Raw genomic sequence first — 20,089 nt, forward strand, 5'->3', positions numbered from 1 at the left:
TTGGAAGCAAGTGGATCATTTAACCAAGAGAATGAGCATTGATTCCTTTGTTTGCTAAAGTGTACAAATGGGGAGAAGTTTTGAGTGACCTTGGACACCCACTACTGAGAATACCAGAAGACGACCAGTGGGATGATGTCTGGAACCATGGTTGGCGATACCTTTCTACTTAATCTGTCTCTCTCACTCTTTTTCACCCTCCTCCTCCCTTCTTCTATTTCTTTCTATCTCTCTCTACCCCCCATTTACTGTTAAATGAAATTCATACTACTGCCTTCAGCATATAGTCTCATTTGCACCTTAATTTGGGCAGAGGCGTTTCTCAAATAATGGGATCTTAACATTTTTTTGTCATAGTTGGATACTGTTCTCTGATCTGAATTGCCTTTGACAATAGTAGAGTTCCCTCTAGGAGGGTTGTGTGGTTCCTTCCCTGGGAACACTTGGTAACTCTGCCACAGCTTTCCTCTGAGGAAGGTTATATGTTTTCTCCTGAGGGAACTTTTGAAAAAGTTGGCTGTCCAGGGTAGCCAGTGCAAAGAAAGAATTTTGTTATCCTTTTGAAAAATATGTTAGTTTTCCTTCTACCTGACAGGTGGGTTGACGCAAGAAAATTGAACTATTGGTTCCTCGTAATGAGCTACTGGTTATTCAAAAATCTGAAGATGAAATAATGGTGTCCTTACAAAATTTGAAAGAACAGTACTTTCAGTTACGTAAGGAAAATGAAAAAAGAATGCAAGTAGAGGAATTGCTAGCTGTCAAACATGATGATGTCCAAAAGCTTCAGGCAGAGCTTTGGAATGTGCATGCGAAAGAGGGAGAATCTTAGGGGAATAACTGCAGGATGTAGAACCTCTAACATTCTCTAAAACATGATCTTGTAACTGGACCTGTTTTTGTTCAGTGGAGGAGTTGGGAGACAGTGCGTGAGTATGTTGTTCTGCTAAAGAGCAAAATGTAACATTAATGTTAACATTGTAATAATAATGTTAACCTCATGACAAGGCAGTAGCATGTTAATTAAAATTGAAACCAAAAATGATTGCCATGATCAGCCAATAGCTACTGAAATGGTGCCTTTTATAGCTACTAAGATATCAAAGCCTGGCCATACATCAGGCAAGACTGAAATCCATTAACATTAATGCATTGGGATACTGAAAATCTGGGTATACTTTCAGGATGGCAAAGAGGTAAAATCACTGGAGTAAACAGAGCCAGTGTTATCTGCCGAACTGATAACGTTAATTCATGGCTCCTGGATGAGAAACTGAAGTCTGCTAATCTTAACCCTAAAAGAAATCTGGGCTAAGCCATTAAAGCACTCCCTAATTCACAAGTGGTGACACTTCTCAAATTTTTACAAGTGGTCTTGTTCCCTCCAAATTTGAGATAAATTGGAGGAATGCCCCATGAAAAGATGAGGGAAGCAACAAGAGGAGTGCACCAAATACTTCATGAAACAGAAGTTAAAACTCTAAGGGATAATCTGCCAGGAAGTTTGTGTTGCTTTCTTTTTCTAGGAGTGCCAGCATCCCCTGCCCAAACTGAAGATCAAAAGAGCCAGCTCAGAGTGGATGAACCAGTGGATTTACATGAGAAAGTTCACATAAGTCAGCTAAGAAGATACAATAATGACTTTTCCTTTAGGGCCTTTAATCTTCGTGGTAGACACAGGACCTCTGAGTCAACACTGGATGGATTTTCCATCCTCCTAATAATCTGTCCATAGTAGGCTGAATTTTCACTTTTCTTTTTATAGGAACCTGACAACATATGAGACCAAGCTGCATGGAACCAATGAAAATTTTAATTGCCACCATAACTGCTTGTACTATCAGTTTATCAATGTTTGTGATTTGTTTTCATTGCAAGTGAACTTGATGGGAGACCATAGTCAAACCATTTTATGTGTTCTTAATTTGATTTTTTGCAAAGTTTATTTTGTCTTTTACTGAAAAAAAAATGTGTGGGAAGAGCTTTTACTTTTATCTCATAAATGTATAATTTTGTCTAAAATTTAACCTGTGAGTTGGCATAAGAATTTATGCATATTTGGAATCATACAAATATGTATGAACCAGTTCTGCCTCAGAAGGCTTTAGATTTATGATGATTTGGCTACATTTTTTCAGAGATATTAATGAATGAACTGAATAATCCTAACAAAACATAAGAAAATGTTCCATGGGAAATGGGTGACCATTTCCTTTCTAGACCAGAAGAACAGACAGCCATGGACTGCAAAAGGGGCATGGGTAAAACAAAAAAAGGCTGTTTACCAGATCTTAAGCAACTTTACCTGTGACCAGTTTTGGAACCAAATATGTTATCGATCATGAGGCATACCAAATCAAATCAGAGACTTATATTCCCAGTTGAACATGTCTGATGTACACGGACTTTCCTACTATGTGTCCTAACAGAGTATTTTAACTTTACCTAATTTATTTTATTTATGCTAATCAATATGGTTACTCTAGTACATTCTGCACCACACCTGCTTCTCAGTTGTGGGTGCAATTTACTCTGGCAGCAATTAAAAATGAATGTGACAAGGGTGATTTGCACCCTGAAATAAAAATTAAAGAAAACAAAAACCCAAAAAAGCCCAACCAAACAAAATCCAACAAACAAAAAACCAACAAGCAATGCAAGCAAACAGAAAATGCCCCATAAAACAACAAACAAACAAGCAAGCAAACAAACAAAAATTTTTAAAAGCCCCAAATTAAAAAGCAACCTGGCATAATATAACTAAATCTGAAAGTTTTATTCTAGAAGTTAATTTTCCATGGTTTATAGAATTACCAAGCTGGACAGGAACATTACCTATAAAATTCTTTCACCTACATGGTTGAAAGAGAACACTATTTTAAAAACTCTGAAGTATATAAGCACACCTTGTCAACAAACCCATTCACACTTATTCCCAGTGTGCAATAGTGTAATCAATTGTACTAAGAAAATCTGCTTCAGAGTAGGCTGATTGACCCACCTTAATACATGATATATGTATCTGCTGGGGATACAGGTCTATGGGATTTAAAAATCAAGACCCACTATGTAATTCTATGCTAATTTTGGCCTACATCCAACAGGCACAGTATTGCGGAATCCATCACATCCACTACTCATTAAACAACACTCAGATCCTTGAGTATCACTGGCTAGGGGCAGTGGTTAATCAGGACAGGGTTGAAAATTGCAATTGGATTTGTATTTTTAATGATTTGCACCGCTATTTTATGTGGGATGATGACCTGTGTTATCGCTTCTGCTTTTCTGTATTTTCTCATAGTGCCTCCATCTCTATCATCCTCATGGACAATCCCTGAACTGAGGAAAAGTTCCTGGAACACAGTGTTCAAGCCACAGGGTGGTGTAAGGAAAGTCAGCTCAGCAACTGGGCTGACAATCAGCTCTGACAGGGTCCAGCTCAGAAGGAAGAGGCATGGCCCACTGACTCAAACGAAGAGGAAAACTGAGCACGGGACTAATCAGCATTGGAAGCAAGTGGATCATTTAACCAAGAGAATAGGAGAACTGTATACTAAATGAACATTGATTCCTTTGTTTGCTAAAGTGTACAAATGGGGAGAAGTTTTGAGTGACCTTGGACACCCACTACTGAGAATACCAGAAGATGACCAGTGGGATGATGTCTGGAACCATGGTTGGCGATACCTTTTTATTTAATCTGTCTCTCTCACTCTTTTTCACCCTCCTCCTCTCTTATTCTATTTTTTTCTATCTCTCTCTACCTCCCATTTACTGTTAAATGAAATTCATACTACTGCCTTCAGCATATGGTCTCATTTGCACCTTAATTTGGGTAGAGGTGTCTCTCCAATAATCAGATCTTAACAAATGTAACTAAAATAATGTAGGAATAGGTTAAGCATGTTTTAATAAGAAAAAGGTCTGAAAGTATCTTTCTTTCTTAGCTATCAAAAATTCAGAAAATTTGTACAATGCTTTATTCTTGAAAGTAACATCTAAAGATTAAAGTGTCTGGAGAAACTGTAGGTGATGTGATGAAAATGAAAAATATACATTGTGCTTCTGCATCATCATTACTTTTACCAAAACAACAGATCTGCAATTTTTCAAGCCATTTTAAGGATCTGGACAGCTAAGAATCTTTTTAGGCCTATTAGAAAACAAGTATTCAATATTAAGACATCCAGATTCTCAGCTTTAGAGATGCATTTTATAAGAGCAAGTTTTCAAATGGTCTCAATAGTAGTTTAAGTCTTAAAGCAAAACAAAAAGCCTTCCTATAGAAGAAAGAATATATGCATACCATACTGAAAAGACTGATTTCCCAGACCCATTATGTTTTCAAGCTGGTTCTCACATATAATTGAGAGAGACACTTCTAAGTATCTCTATTAAATCTTGAATTCACAGTGACAAACCTACCCAAAACAGGAATAATTGCTTGAGTAGATACTATTTCTCTGATTAGTTAATAAGTTTGCTCTTGCTTACCACACAGTTATTTTTTGCAGGAAATTTATGATGAGAAATTATCTTTTAAAGGCATATTTATCATTAGTCATTGTACTAAATTTGAGAGCAAACCAAAATTGGGTTATTCATTTTATGACTGGCTTTTCTTCCCAGCCTTCCACCAAAAAAATGTGACTGCCTATCGCCTTTAATTCTGTTCTGCTTTAGATGGTTTAAAGAAGGAAACCATTGCTGTACAATTGATAAGAATATGTAACAATCTGTGTAAGATTTGCAGGCAAAATATTTACCTATTAAGGACTAATATTTTAAATAGCAGTAAACAATTCTTTACTCACAGAAAAATATTTTCTTATAATATAATACCTTACAACAAATAATAAAGGCATTTAAAAAATTCTTAACTGTAAAGTAAATTCAAAATGCCATTAGTTTAAAGTCAAAAGTTCTGACGTGGTAGGGTTTCTCATTTAGAAGATTCAAATTTTTAGTTTTTCTTTAATCCCACTGATTAAATTTCATTGTGTTTTTTCCAACTAGAAATTATTATTACATCACAAAACAATAAGAAGGCCAATGAAAACCCATCATGTTTGGATTCTGCACAGAAAGAAAACCTGACACAATGGAATTAGAAAAAAACTACATGTAGGAAGGGGGTCATAAATCTTTGCTTGCATGATAGCTGACTCTAGACAGTTCCACATTAAACCAGTATTAAAAGACAACATTAAAAAATCAGAATTATTTCTAAAAGCAAGTCAAACTTTACCAAAAAAGAAGCACAATTAATTTTAAAAACTTACTTGCTTCTGTAGACATTGCTCTCGCCTTCTTCGTTTTCTCCTCAGGCTTTTTGACTTGTTTCTTTCTCTCTTACTCAGCTTTTGGTTGAAGGAAATGCTCATAGGCTGCGCAAGACCACCAGGTGTGATGTACTGTTTGTCTTCTACAGCCCTTGCAGGCAAGGAAAGATTCATCAAAAATGGTGACCCATCAGCAATGACACTCCCAGAACATTGTCCAGTAACTTCAAAATCACACTCACTTTCAGTGTCTCTGTGTAGTAATGTGGTAACAGAAGTAACTTGAAATTTGTTTTGTAGTATGTCAGCCCTGGAACTATACAGATACTGAAAAGAACTACCATCTTTCCTACTGGATTCTAATTGCAAGCTCCCTTGTACGTAAGCAGATGGATTTTCATTTTGGCCACAGTAAAGTGTTCCCATGCTGCAAGTTTCATATAACACAGATGACAAAACAAGTCTTTCTCTGATATTTAAATCCAAGCTACATGATCTTCTGTGAAAAGGTTTTGCAGTGCATGTATCTTTTATAAGATAGGAAAAAGGGAGATTTCTTTTTTGATTTAATGCCTTTAAGGGAAGTTTTTTACTTTCTATCTTGTATCTGGGAACTCTTTCTTCTAGACAAAGTGCTTCTGTTAATCTTCCAGCACCATTATTACTTCTAGCTGTGTAGGAAAGCCCTTGATTTATGATTTCCAAAGTTGCAGTTACCACTTCATGGCAGGTATCCTTGTTAAAACCAGACTGAATTTTGAGAAGCAAATGTTTCTCTGATGATTTTGACAATTTAATTGGATTCTCAGTCCAAGTTTTGAAGAAATGTATATTTACTAACTGTCCACAGGAACATTCTTTGTTGCAAACAAAGTTAAATCCCCCTAAGCAGGCCTCACAGAATGGACAATGCAGTTTTCCAATTGTCCATTGTGCCTATTGACAAAGAGAAAAAAAAAAAAAAAACACACAACATGTTCACTGAAAATAAATGAGCAACAAATAATTACTGAAGTTATTTTCTTATTTAGTAAGAGGATTTTTATCTTGTTTTTCAAATAGAATAAAAGACACTTCACAGCAGAAAGCAAATCCACCATAAATAATGTTCTGGTCAAAGCTTGGCTTTGACAACTAACTCTAAGAAAACTAAAACACACATTGTAAAATCTACAAGCTTTGAAATATGTTTATAATTTGTCCACAGATAGAATAATGCTACAATACTAATGAAAACATTAGATATTTAAAGCAGTGAAATCAATTTCCCATGTTAATTTGGAATTGGCAAGCACAGCTCAGTGTTCTGAGCGCTGATACATTTCTTGCTACATTTCTTACATTTACTAAGTACGGTGGAAGAAGATTTCTTACAAAAAGAATATAGCTTTTCACTTTGATTACCCCACAAAAGATTAAAATGGTACTTGTATTTTGGTGTATGTAGCATTAAAACATAATCTCTGTGCAGAAACCATGACAAATCCTTAATACTCTATATATAAGGAAACAGTTATTTTCATTATTTACAATTCTATTAATTTCTTTTCAACTTTGAAGGCACTTTTTCAAATGGAAATACATATCAAAGATCTATAAACACCTACACATTAATACAAGTATTAGTCCTCCCATATATTTAGACAACTATTAGTATTTTCAGCAATTACATTCATCTGTCAGCAGTACCTGTTGAGGACTAAAGTTACACAAGTGTTTGTAGGATCAAAGCCCAGATGAGAAACAATATTATCAACTCCAGACACACTACACTCACTTGAGTGTCTAAAGAACCATGAATACAGAAGCTGCCTGATATTTCTAGTTTAAGCATTGCATTCAGTTGTAAATGTCTTTCAAGGTGATTTGGAAAGTTGTGTCTATAACTGATGCTTGTCCTATTGAAAGCTACAGAAAATGTCAGAAAGCAGCTTCAGAAAAAAAAAGCCTCCGGCAACTTTTGTGGGAAAAAAGGTTATTTTTCACATATAATGCTGGAAGTTCTGGAAACACTAACTTGAGAAACTTACTTCTGCCTTACAGGTTAAAACCCCAAAATTACACAAAATATCAAAGATGTGTCTTTCATTGCACCTATGAGAATCCATTTGAATCTGGACAGTTTTTGAACTTGGAGAAAAAAGAAGAGTTTACATATAATCACAGGCTTTCAAATTCTTGAGAATTCTTTAAACATGAAAAATCATGCTCAGTTTATAAGGTTGACTAATGTGTAGACATGTCATTCCCAAAGAAGAATTAAGCTTGTTCAGAGCTATACTCTTAAGTCTCCCACAATCTATTTCCCAGATGCCAGGGGCTAGACACTAAAATTAAGAGAAAAGCGATTTCTAGTGACTTCATTGAGTCTCTCTGGCATGGAATAGCATCCTAGCAATAAATAAAATAGCAATGAATCTTCAAATGGAGAGGCAGAGTGATTAATGAAAATTAAGAAGGCTAGAAGACTGAAAAAAATGGACATGCAAGACACAGTATGGAGGAAAAAGGACATCTCTATATCCTATGTGCACAGAGACTGGGAGATGAGGTGTGGTACCAAGGAGCCTGGGACTGATTTAGCATGAGTTTGGCAATGGAGTGTGGAAGCACTGAATCAGTAGAAGAAGTAACAGCCTACTAGTGGAGGAGGTGGTGGGGGAAAATCAGCAAGATCTGAAAGGGAGCTGAGGGTACACAGATTTAGTGATGGACTGCATAAAGAGGAAAAAATTGAAATGGTTAGAAAAGGAAACCAAAACAACTGGGTAACAGAAAATCCAGGTCAATAAAGGTCACTAGCAGCACTAGCTACATATTTGTAATTATTGAAGATTAACTATACTAATATATACATGAAATCCAAGGAGATTGATTAAGAACAGGGACAGATGGCAAAAAAGAACCGGCTGGGAAGCAGTGGGTTTTTACAGCCTGCAAATAGACTTTGTGCTTATGCAAAATCATTTAGCCTTTGATTCAGGAGTCATACACATGATCAGAGAATAACACATGAGAAAATAACACATGATCACAAAATTATTCAGAGCTCAGGAGGATCTGGAGATAAGTCAGAATCGTTTAACACCCTGCACCCCCCTGCACTTATCCATAAAAACACAGGATCTTGCCAGAGGAGACAAAGTGAATGAGGCAAGAGTTCCAAGGTTATTAAGTGACACAATGAACACAAAGATGTCAAAGGTGTACACAGAGAACTGCACTGCCTGCCTTTTTCACCAGAGGAGAATTGCTCCTCTGCAGCCTTAAGCAAATGTGTCAAGCAGTCTATGGGTTTTGTATTTCCTCAGTCCCCAATTTGACCCTCCAGGTTTTCAAATGCAAAAGCTAAAGGTGCAAAAGAATAATTTAAAAGCTAAAAGTGAAAAGAATTTATTACTATCAATATTGAATCCAATTGTACTGAAATAATTTAAGAGGCAAAAAACCTGTAAAAACTGCCTTCTTATTATTAAAGATTCATGGTTAGGCAATACTGTAAAGTGACTCATACCATAACTCATAACTCATGAGCTGGAATTTTCAAACACACCTCCAAGATTAGTGTTTCTGAACATAACTATTCTGTTATATTCATTGAAATAGATCACTAATTTTAAAAAGTTTAATTAATTAATGTTTAACAAAAAAACCCCACAGAGAGCAATACAAAGAAGGAAGATAAAGGTTTTTTAAATTTCTGAATGCTTAGTTCTACAGTCATAACAATTTTTTTTTTCTCTTTGTGCATCATTTTCAGTATGGGTTTGCTTAGGGCAGAAATTACTTAAAATATAGCAAAATCTTACAATGAAGTCTAAGAAGTAGTCTAAGGAATGTAAATATAATTTACTTATCAAAATCAAAGATTCATAAAACAAAAGTCTGTGTGGCAAAAAACGCTGCTTCTGCTTATTAGTATCTATGCCACAACATTAACTTCTAGAGCTAAAACAACTTAGAAAAAATAACGAACTGAAGCAGTCAGTACAACAGGAAATTTATGAGATGGTTTGTAAATTACAAATGGGCAGTTAAAACTCAAAAGCAGTGATGCTGGCTTGTCATCAGACCTTTGAATTTGCAGGAAGGTATCTACTTCATATTCATATGACATAAGAGCACATTAAGTATAAAATAGGTCATATTCCAAAAACGGATCTCTTAACAAATCTGCAGTCCACTTTTATGGGGAAACATGCTTCCTGATGTCACTGTCAACCTGTATGTTAATACTGCAAGATATGATGATCAAAACAAAGCAAACCCCAAAGATTAGGTAATAAATATAATATTAAGCATTGACAAACATGCAAAGATGTACATGACAGTTATCTGGACAAGCATAAACACATTCATCTGTTATAGGGCAGGAAACAGAATTTATCACTTGTAGCACTTATGCATATATTAAAAACTAAACAAAATCAAACAACATTTAAGAGAGGAAAAAAACCATCTGCAAATGGTAACGATATAAGTTCCTGATAAGAATTCCCTCAGTCATAAAGTCTCTGGTCCTTGCCAACAGAGTATCCTTGAAATTTGTCCCCCTTAATTATTTTACATTCTGAATAATGAAGGTGCAAGAAAAAGAATCTACCTTTTCAATGAGACATTTCACCCACTCTGGAACGGCTTCTAAGCTCACATGCCAAACATTGCAAGAATTCTGAGCAGCAGCTGAAGGTTGTGATATCTGTTAATAAAACAATTACACTGATAATCAAAATTTATGTAAATTTTTTTTTTCTTTGAATATAGCCAGAAGTCAGCTCCCTAAAACCAGTAAACATTAACAAATAATAAATCTCGAATATGATGTACTTCTTTAAGCTAAAAATCAGGTAGATATTGTCAGTAATTCTCTATTTCTGAATCTAAGAATACTGGGCAAACTCCTGTGGAAATATAGGCGTCTGGAGTGGTTTTATTTCGTTTAAAAGAACAGAAAGTATGCAGTTGCAGGCCTTCCAAGAATATCTGAAATTGATTTTAGTATCACTGTCAGCTGGCATAATTTTTCAGTAAAGACAAAAAGTTATCATTTACATGTGATCAGCAATGCACAAATGCAATGAGTAGAATTAATTTTCTCATTCTTTTTAGAGTAACTAACAGAGTAACCAGGTAATCCTAGCAAATTTGGAGTTTTTACAGCAACAATGTGATTAAGTGAAGAGGAAAAAAGAAATCTAAAACCTGCAGCATTTCACTAATTAATACTAATATAAATGCAATTACCTAACTAAATTAGTGTTACAGGGATGGCTAAAATTATAAGGAAACTCTGGCGAGAAAGTCCTAAAATCAGTTGTTAAAATTTATGAATAAGGAAAGTTGTCGACACCCATGTTATTAAAGTCATTGAAACAAAAATTTCATTCTGCTGCAAATTAAAAGTGAAACTATAGACAGAAGAGAGAAGCTTTTAAAAATTCTCCAAGTATTGACAGAAGACAGACAAATCCATTTATCATGTCTATGCTGGCTTTTTGTCCTATCTGTGAAGACCACCTGCACTTCAATATGGATATAATTATTAGTGTTTATACTGTGTTTGTAACTTTAACATTTGTTTTAAAATTTGTTCCACATTTTCATTCACTATTCAACTATGTTTTTGTCTGAAGGTCTAAAATTCATCTGTGAAAACATGCTGAAAATATTAGTCTTCTCATCATAGTACTGTCTTTCTCTCCCAATCTCTTTAGATATAGTGTTAAATTACACTTTTTTATTTGCTATCTACATAAGTGGAGAAGAAGCTACTTCAGTTGTGTGCAATGATGGGTGGATCTCCACTCACAACTGAAAGATCCACCATGGGGAGCTTGGACAAAGATATCTTTCTTTTCACTACATTTTTTTCCATGGAAGGAGCTGGAGTTTCCACATTCCCCCCTAAAAATCACTTCAAACCATGCACAAAAGAACCATCAAATATAAAGTGTGAAAATTATTCCAGAACTTCAAGCTCTGTAAGCAGAGTGATTAAAATGGGGTTTATTGATAATACTATCATGATCTTAAAAACTAAGTTTGTTTCTACATCTATTGGCCCCTCTAGTGTGCAAAAGAATGTTATTGCATTACTAACACATTAATAAAAAACATCACCACCTTCTCTTCTATTTGCTTTTTAATTTTGATTCAAGAGGCTGTAAGCCTTTTTGGCACATTTGGAAAGACCCTAGCTCTTTATTATTAGTAACTGCCATTACAAAACAGTAGGAAATACTCTGTCATGGTTTTATTAAGTGTAATTATCCTTCTGTTTATTTTAAATACACATAGAAATTACTGAGCAGGGAATAACCCTGCTCAGGGCAGAATAATCTTCTGAGCTATTTTTGTGCACAGACTATGGCCCATATTCAAAAAATTAAGAGCAAAATTTTCTGATGTAGGGACATTTTACGCACAGTTAACTACCACAGTGGAAATTAGAACCAGTCTTTAAAATACATCTTCTACACAAAGAGTTGTCCATTAAGAGATATTAAAACAAAAAAAGGACTGCTTTAAAACCATCAAGACCAAATCCCATTTTTATATTAGAAATGGTAGTGCTCTATACAGGCTACTAGTCAAGTGTCCATGAGCACCAGCCTGCATCTGGCGGAACATGAAGGTGATCACTGCCTACTTGACTTCACTAAAATTATTTCCTACACTACTCTCTACAGAACTGTCTCTACTACTTACCTCTACAAGAAATTAATTACAAAGTGAGGCTAAGTCTAATACTTCTCCTTCATTTAAAATAAACTGCACCGGAGGAACTTACAAACTCCCTTAGAAGAAGCGATACTTACTTTGGATGTTTTTTTCCCATTACATTTTGCAAAAAAACCAGAATTTGCTATATATTTCCTACATCTCCAGCAACAGAGAACACCAGCCTCTTGGTTGTTCATTATGTCAAGTTGGGATTTTGCAGCTGTGTATGTTGACCTGTAAAGACCACAAAGCATACAATTTGGTCACCTGTTGAAACACTACTTTTCTCTTGAGACCTTAAAGTCCATAAATATTCTCAACACTGCAGAGGAGACTAATACTTAGAAATACACTCTGATTTTATATAGCATGCCATCTAGATGTTTTAAATAGTAATGTGAAACAGCTGGTTTTAATTTATAGGTTGCAAAAAGAACGAGAAAGCAACAACAACAAAACAACTAAAATCAAAATAAAATAAAATGAAACCGACCAATCAATGAAACAAAAAGCTTGTCCAATATTTGGACAGAAGATAAGAGAACTCCAGTTTTTCTGGAATATGTCCATAGCAATAAGTCATTGCTACCCTAAGCAATAAATAAACATACACACATATAATGCCACATAACAATAATGAATGCCAGCATAAAACCAGAGATGACAGATTCTTTTCTCAACATGCCCCTGGAGGCTTGCTCCCTTAAATTAGTTTGTGTGCAAGGATGAGCACTACTGGTACAACCATTTTTCAAGGACCTCTGTATTAACCTCTTTGTGAAACAGGACCTACATTAAGGAAAGGACCTATCAGAAGGACAAGACAAATATTATATTTTCTCTTTTTGTGTCTTGCTGCATCCTGGTTGTCTCTCTGGTCTTCTCTACCTTGTTCCAAAGTCTTCCCTTTTTGTCACCTTTTCTCCAAAGGTCCTCCAACTTTTGTTTCAAAGTACTTATGTTTTTACCCCCTTGTGCTAGCAACATGAAAAAAAACCCCTCTTTTTCCATCTACATGGCAACTCAAGCTCTATACTAGAGTTAGGCCTACTCAGAGTGCTAAAGTGCACAGCACTCATTGACGGGCATGCTGGACTATAAAACTAAAAATCATTGTAAAAAGTTTCAGAGTCCAAACATCTAATTTTGCAACAATTTTAACATTTAAATTTTTTTAGTTTTCACTAACTAAAACAACTATGAGGTCTTCACTAAAGGTTGTCTGAAGAGCAGTTTGCCTTGTTGAAACATACAGACTTGCATTTTCCCCATTTCTACCTTTCCTTTTTCTGCCTTTTCTGATTTAATCAAAGACAATGAAACAGACAGAGAAGTTACTTAATATTTTTTATTTACATCTGAGATCTTCATTCATCGCATTTTTTACTTTTCTACAAAAGTAATGGTCTGAAATATAGTTTGACAAGGACAAGCAGAAACATGGGTATATACAGCAGATTCTGAGCTCAAGTATATGTGCAGTTTTCAACAATCAGATCCACTCTCAGCTTAAGAAGTGCAATTAAGGCAAACATTAAATATTTCCTTGCAATATCACAATTAAAATGAATTTTTATTAAGGGTTCATTAACGAATCCTGAGACAGACAAGTAAAAGATCATGCAAAAGACACATAAAAGCTAAGAACTTATACTAGTAACCTGTCTTGTTCCTGACAAAAATTGAATTATTCAAACGCTTTGACCTAAGCAGAACTTCAGTTTTTACTTAACTAAAACTTAGTTTTTACTATCCTACATATGTCAGTGCTGCTACTTTCTGTATCAGACACATTTCAAAAGTGGAACATATCAAATAATGAACCTGTCTATGAATTATTTTTTTTTTAAATGTAAATTAATTCTCTGATAAATTTTAGATGTACTTTGTACCCCTTTACTGTTATAACAGTAGGCACCACAGGGTATTGAGAGAATGATTATCAGTTATGAATTTCAAACACTTTAAAGCCGTTCTAATTAATTTATTCTTCACAAATTCATAATACACTTTTAGAATTAATTTAATTTTACAACAGTTCAGTGTGACCCTCAAATCTAAGATCAACCAGGATGGACTGAAAGACATTTTGCATGTAGACATTCTTTTGCATGTAGACATTTGCTCAGACATTCTTTTTAGGTACAGCATATCCTCATCTACTCAAATACCTTCTTGATATGATGTGATACATCCCTTGCAACACTTTTTATGCTGTACTTTTTTAATCCAAATGATATATTTAAGTCTCTCTATGCATTCTTTTCCCCTTAGAGAAGAGGATATCTTGCTATCTTTTGAACAGCTGCTTCATTTGAAGCTGATTATTGGAGCAGGGCAAAAACCACTTGGTGACAGACCTCTCAACAATCAGATAAAAGACTGATGAATAAATGCACCTGCTGTATTTAAAAGACAAGGTTCAAGTCATACAAACAAAGACTCTCTAAGGATCACTGGCATTTGAGCTGATGTAAAACATCCTCATCATCTATATAACATCTTTCAAGCTTTACTGCAAAATAAAAGGTCTTTTATTTATTTATTTTGTTTAGTTAGTTACACCCTTTGAGAGGTTCTTCTTAGTTCAGCATATATCTTTTTTTTAAAATTACACTTACATGAGAGAAATGAGTGCATAGTATATGTGTAATGACATAGCATGGTTGTATTTTGTTGTATTTTGTGTAACCAAGAGTGCTGATAGTGGACTACATGCAAAAAATCCAACTCAAGTGGATACTTCTTTTAATATTATTTTAATATTTTTTAATATTATGGTACAGCAGACTGAAGTGTTCTTCTGGCCTATGAGTATTTAAAAATTAAGTAGGTGTATTAAAAATCTTCATGTGTGTGTCTTTTGCAGTCCTCACATAGGACAAAAGAAACTCTACAGATGCATGTTAACACATTGCAGATGTTTCTACACACATCTTGTTTCTCACTTATCACACTGGCATGCACTTTTATTTTGTTTTGCATATAAGTTCAAATAAATGCATATGAACACAGGATTTTGAAGGGTTTTTGTTTCGCTAAATGCAGTTTAACCTTAGTGTTTTAGATATATTTTCTTAAGTTTCATTTGTCTTGGTTTGCATTAAGACTATTAAAAGACATCTTGCTCTCCTTCAGGAAAAAGTGCCTACATAAAGATAAAATATTTTCCATTTGGAACTCCAAAAATAGTGTCAGGCTCTGAGTGGACCTTTTTATCTTAGTACTAGGTCATGTGTGTTGTGGCTATACTGCTTTCAGGTCAGTTGCTTTGTGTGAGCTCATTTAGTCCCAGTAAAACCAGTAGCAGGGTCCTAAGACTTCCTTTCCAAGTCAGTCTCAGTTCCCTTTCTTGGAAATCATTGGTCTAATCTTCTCTTAGAGTTTGATGAAGATTTTACTGCCTTCCCAAACTATTTCATTGTGTTCTTACCTCTTATTACTAACTTTTCCTCTAATACTTAAATTGAATTTTCTTCTAATTTCCATTATTTGCTGTGAATACAGAGAACAGAATAGCTCCTTTTCTTCCATGCAGAACATTTTACAACTTTAAACACTTATTAGATATTAGCTCCCCTTCAGTCTTGTCTTTGAACTAAATAAATCTTTCTTTATTTTCCTCAGAGATAATGCTTTGTTGATCTCCAACTACCACTGCTATTTTGTGAACTCCTTCAAATAGGTCAGCTATTCTTGCTGAATGCAAGTCCTGGATGCAGAACTCACTGAAGTTTTACCAGCTAAGAAGACTAGACAGATTACGTAAATTTTCAAGGGGAAAAAAATATAATGCCTATTTATAGCTAAATTTCTTATAAAGTCCAAATTGTATAATATATTACATTTTGGTCATTCTGTCTTCAAAAAAATTGCTAAAAACCATGAAGTACAACTCCTATTAAAATTTTTCATATGCTCACAGTGAAAAACTAGACACAATTACCTAAATTTCTGTTGAAATCTGGTCTAGAATTTCAATTAACTTGCCTTTCATTCACAAATACATAAAAATGAGAAAATAAGTGTAGCAGCACAAGCGGTTATCAATGCCTTTTCTTCAAAAATCACCTATAACCCCTTCAGAATACTGCAGCCATGAAAATTACAATAATAATTAGATTGCAGTAAGAAACTAGGGCACTGAAACTTCAGCAACAGTTATTGATAGTCTTAAAAAAAATTAGGTGAGTGTCAGCTTTGTAGGAGGATGACAGAGAAAATGAGCTGTCCTAGCCAACAACAGTCCATACCCCAAGTCCCTGTTCCCAGAAAAGGAGGAACTGATACTTTACCAGACAGAGACAACCATGGAAGACATTAGGGTACACTTCAAAAACTTCCTGCTAGTTTCTGATCTCCAAAGTATTTCTGATGAAAGAAACGCTTAAAAAAACCTACTTCAACAATGTATCTCAATAAAATAGCACTTAAGATGGAGAGACAGAAAATTTAAAGAACTGTCTCCAGGCTGCCAAAGAGGGGAAGCAGAAAGATGCATCATCTGCTTCTGTGCATCTCCTAATCTACAAACTCTTCTACCACTTCAGCCGTTGTGTGATCAGCTTCTGTATGATGAAGTTGATGTCAGTTAATGCCAGTGTCATACTTTTGTACCAAGACTAACCCATGTAATAAACAGATGTTAAAAAAAAAAAAAAAAAAAAGTTACTTGCAACGTATTTCTTGACTTGCTAGCATGCTGCATACTGCCTATAGTCGCTCAGGCGCAGCTACGATATGGAGTGTGTAAATGGCTTTGACAGGGAACAGACCTGGCGGGTCACTGGAAGACCATGGATCAGTGTGTAATCTCGTTTTTCCAAGAGATCCCAAGGCCAGAGCTGCCTGTTTCATGCTCTTACACACACAGGCATTAGCTGTTGCACAGTGAAGACCGAAACAAGCAGGAGTAGGGTGCCGTTGTCCCTGCACTGCTGCAGCCCCCGGACACCCCCGAGCCCGCCCAGGCCCGACCGGGCGCGCCGGGTGCTGAGGGCCGGCGGAGGCCCTAACCCCGTGCAGAAAGGCACGGGGCTGCCCCTCAGGCGGGCGCCGGGCTTACCCGGGGTCGGACAGCCCGGCCGCTCCCCCGGCGGGTGTCCGCACCGCCGCGCTCACCCCGCGCACCCCACGCCCCCCCGGCCCGGACCCGCCTCGGCCCCACGGGCGGCTGCGGCGCCTCCCGCCGCCTCGGCCCCGCTCATCTCACCGGGCCGCGCCGTGCGGGGCTGCGAGGAGGAGGCGACGGCACTGGAGCGACCGGGCGGGCGGGGAAGGGGTTGCGCAGCAGCAACTGCTCTCGCGAACGGGAAGAGACGGGAGACAAACGGCAGCGAAAAGCGCTCCGCCAGCGCGCTCCTGCCCTCGGGAGGCACACAGCGGCAGCCCGGCCCGCCCAGGCGGCCGCTGCGGCCGGCGGGGGACCCTCGGCGGCGGCGGGGCCGGCCCTCCTGTCGCGAGTACGACAGCAATGCCCGCGCTAACCTGCGCCGCGCCGAGCCCTGAGGCTGGCACGTCCTCTCGTCTCCTGACTGGCAGAGATGGAGCGGGGTGGGGTCAGCGCCGGCGGAAAGCTGTGACCAGGGGGAAGAGAGGCGAAGGGAATTAAGGTTGAGGGAATGAACGCTGACTTTTCAATGGGCTCTGGGAAAGAAACTGCGTTCCTCCAGGTCCGAGGAATCAACCCAAACTCACAGATCGTACTCTCACAGAGCGAGGCCAGGGACATGGCAGGGAGCGGTGAGCGCCCGCCGGCCGTCACCTACTAGGCTGGGTGTCCTCAGCAGCCCCCTTCTGTCCTAATATACACCAAGAGAAAGGAGGAAGCGTTAAATGAAATGGGGCGAGGGAATGAAGAACACTTCTGAATCGGTGTAGGAAGTTGCTGCACATCAGGCGGGGTTCCACGGAAGGAAGGGCGGCACGGCGGCCCCAGGCCGGTGAGCGTGTGTGCCGCGGCAGCCAAGAGAAACAAGCTGGCGATTTCCATCCACGACGCGTCTTTTGCACCTCAGTGGAGTCTCCCCGTGACACTGTGGCTTGACCGGGAGCTGATACATGCTCTTAGCTGACAATCTGCTGATGATGCTAATGACAGTCTTCAGACACGAGAATGGAACAATCTTAAAGAAATGTGAGAGTAAGGAGGGCGGGAAGATTGCTGAGGAAAATTAAGTTAGAGTCTGTTCACTTCTTTGCCTTTGGAGGTGATTTGGAAAACTGAGGCCTCCATTTCAGGCTTTCTTCTATATTTATGAGATATAATTTCCGTGATCTTTCTTGTATTTCAATATACAATCCCTGCAGGTCAAGACAAGATTATATTATCAGGTAGCTCTTTTGGATAATGTAGGACACAGGAAGATCTGGGCTGTCATGGAGACCCAAGTGCACTGCAAAGATTACGAAGTGCACAAAGATTACAACGTGAGATGTTGTGGTAATTGCTACTTTTTCTTTCTTAGTGTAGACACAGTAAAGCACATCACAAGTAGGATGCTTGTAGCATACTTTATAGTATGCTTAAATTTAGACTAAAATTACTATTAGAAAAATCAATATTTATCAGTCAAAGAATTGCAGCTTGTAGGGCAAGCTTTAGCAAACTTAATTGATGAAGCTATAGAGCAACACATGAAATAGATGAACAGAAGAAATACAGATTAAATTATGATTTAAAGACATTTCAGGCCTCAACTTCTGACATAAAATAATGTCGAAAATATTAGGAGAGAGATACTTTAATTTTTTTCATCTCATTTACATCAGTTTAAGTAGGATGTAGGGTTGGACTACCTGAATTTAATGGCATCGCACAGATAGAGAGAAATAGTAATGAAGGTTGCTCTGGGGTTAAGAGATGAAAAGGACTATATGGCTCATGTCAGAGCTGAAATGAACAGGGCTAATGCCTTTATTAATATTCAGCTCTTTATTAAAAAGATCAGCTGGGCAGGGGGCTCGACACAGAGCTCGCCCCTGCAATTGTAGCTTTCCCAGGTGGCCGAAAGGAAGGAGGCGTGCAGAGTCTGTCACTGGAGTCCCGAGCAGCAGCTGTCCCTTATTCTTTCATTGTGGCACACCGGTGGCCAGAGGGTGAGGAGGCGTGGCATGCAGAGTCTGTTGCTGAAGTCCAGAACAACACGTATCCCTGCTCCTTCCACGGTGACAGCACCAGGGCTCTCTCTTTGTCTGTCTCCCTGCTTCTCACAGCCTAACATAGTCTATTCTTTCTTAGGTGATGGCGATGGGTAAAAGTCAATCAGGGGATGTGTTTCCCTCTTCCTCAGCTAGGGCATTTGCCTAGACTCCTCTACTGTGTTCAGGTTTTGATTTATAGTCCTTTTTATCTCCTAAAAATACTCCCATGATCCTAAGGGGTTTTTATTTGCATGTTAGTCCCAGAATGGCAGCGTGGAGGGGTGGGAGGCCAGTTATCTCCAGGTAGTTTAGAGAAAACAAACAGAGCAATTAGCTAATTAGCATTTCAATATCGGTACTTAGCTAGAGTTAGTAATTTTTTTAGTGTTGCCATGGGAACTAAGAAGGCCCTGCCCGAGTCTCTGGGGAACACGTGGAAACTGTTCATTACAACACCAACAGCAAATGGAAGGGGGAAAAATGAAACTTTGCTGCTGGCTACAAGATTATATTCAGAGCCATTCATGTGTACTGTGTGGTTAACTGTATTATGTTATAGATAGTGTTTGTCTGTCACAGAGCAGCTGGACTGTGGAAGACTAAAGAGGATGAATTTTGCTGTGGCTTTAGGACTCATGACAGGCTGATGCAGTAGTTAATTCCAAGGCAGGCTATATATGGAATGCCTTTTGCTGGGATAGCCCCGTAAGTCTGTGGTGGGAGTTCAAGGATCAGTGCCAAACTAACACAGTAAATCAGAAACCAGAGAGTGTCTTTGCTGTTCTGAGGTATTGATTGTGTCTCGGGAAGACTGCATTGAAGGTCTGTGCAGGGGGCATTGTGCACTCAAGCACCCTGCAGGGCTATAGTGGCACATTCTGTTTTCATGTCCATGACAAAGCAGAGTGTATCCAGCTCACAGGTACTTTATGAGAACC

The 20,089-nt window shown here is 37.7% G+C and overlaps 1 protein-coding gene across 6 annotated transcripts in view; it reads right to left on the minus strand.

Annotated features, from left to right (window-relative positions):
* The window catches only part of RNF180 (ring finger protein 180), a 77,596-nt gene extending 60,294 nt beyond the window's left edge, over positions 1-17,302 (minus strand). For all 6 annotated transcript variants that reach the window (XM_053932032.1, XM_053932030.1, XM_053932031.1 and 3 more), the window contains exons 1-4: positions 17,221-17,302; positions 12,104-12,242; positions 9,889-9,984; positions 5,286-6,221 (exon numbers count right to left, since the gene is read on the minus strand). In XM_053932032.1, coding sequence (XP_053788007.1) covers positions 5,286-6,221; positions 9,889-9,984; positions 12,104-12,205 — 1,134 coding nt within the window. In that variant the 5' untranslated portion in view covers positions 12,206-12,242; positions 17,221-17,302. The remainder of the gene's footprint in view (positions 1-5,285; positions 6,222-9,888; positions 9,985-12,103; positions 12,243-17,220) is intronic.
* Positions 17,303-20,089: the final 2,787 nt, after the last annotated feature.

This window comes from Vidua chalybeata, chromosome Z (assembly GCF_026979565.1).
Source record: "Vidua chalybeata isolate OUT-0048 chromosome Z, bVidCha1 merged haplotype, whole genome shotgun sequence".
NCBI lineage: Eukaryota > Metazoa > Chordata > Aves > Passeriformes > Viduidae > Vidua > Vidua chalybeata.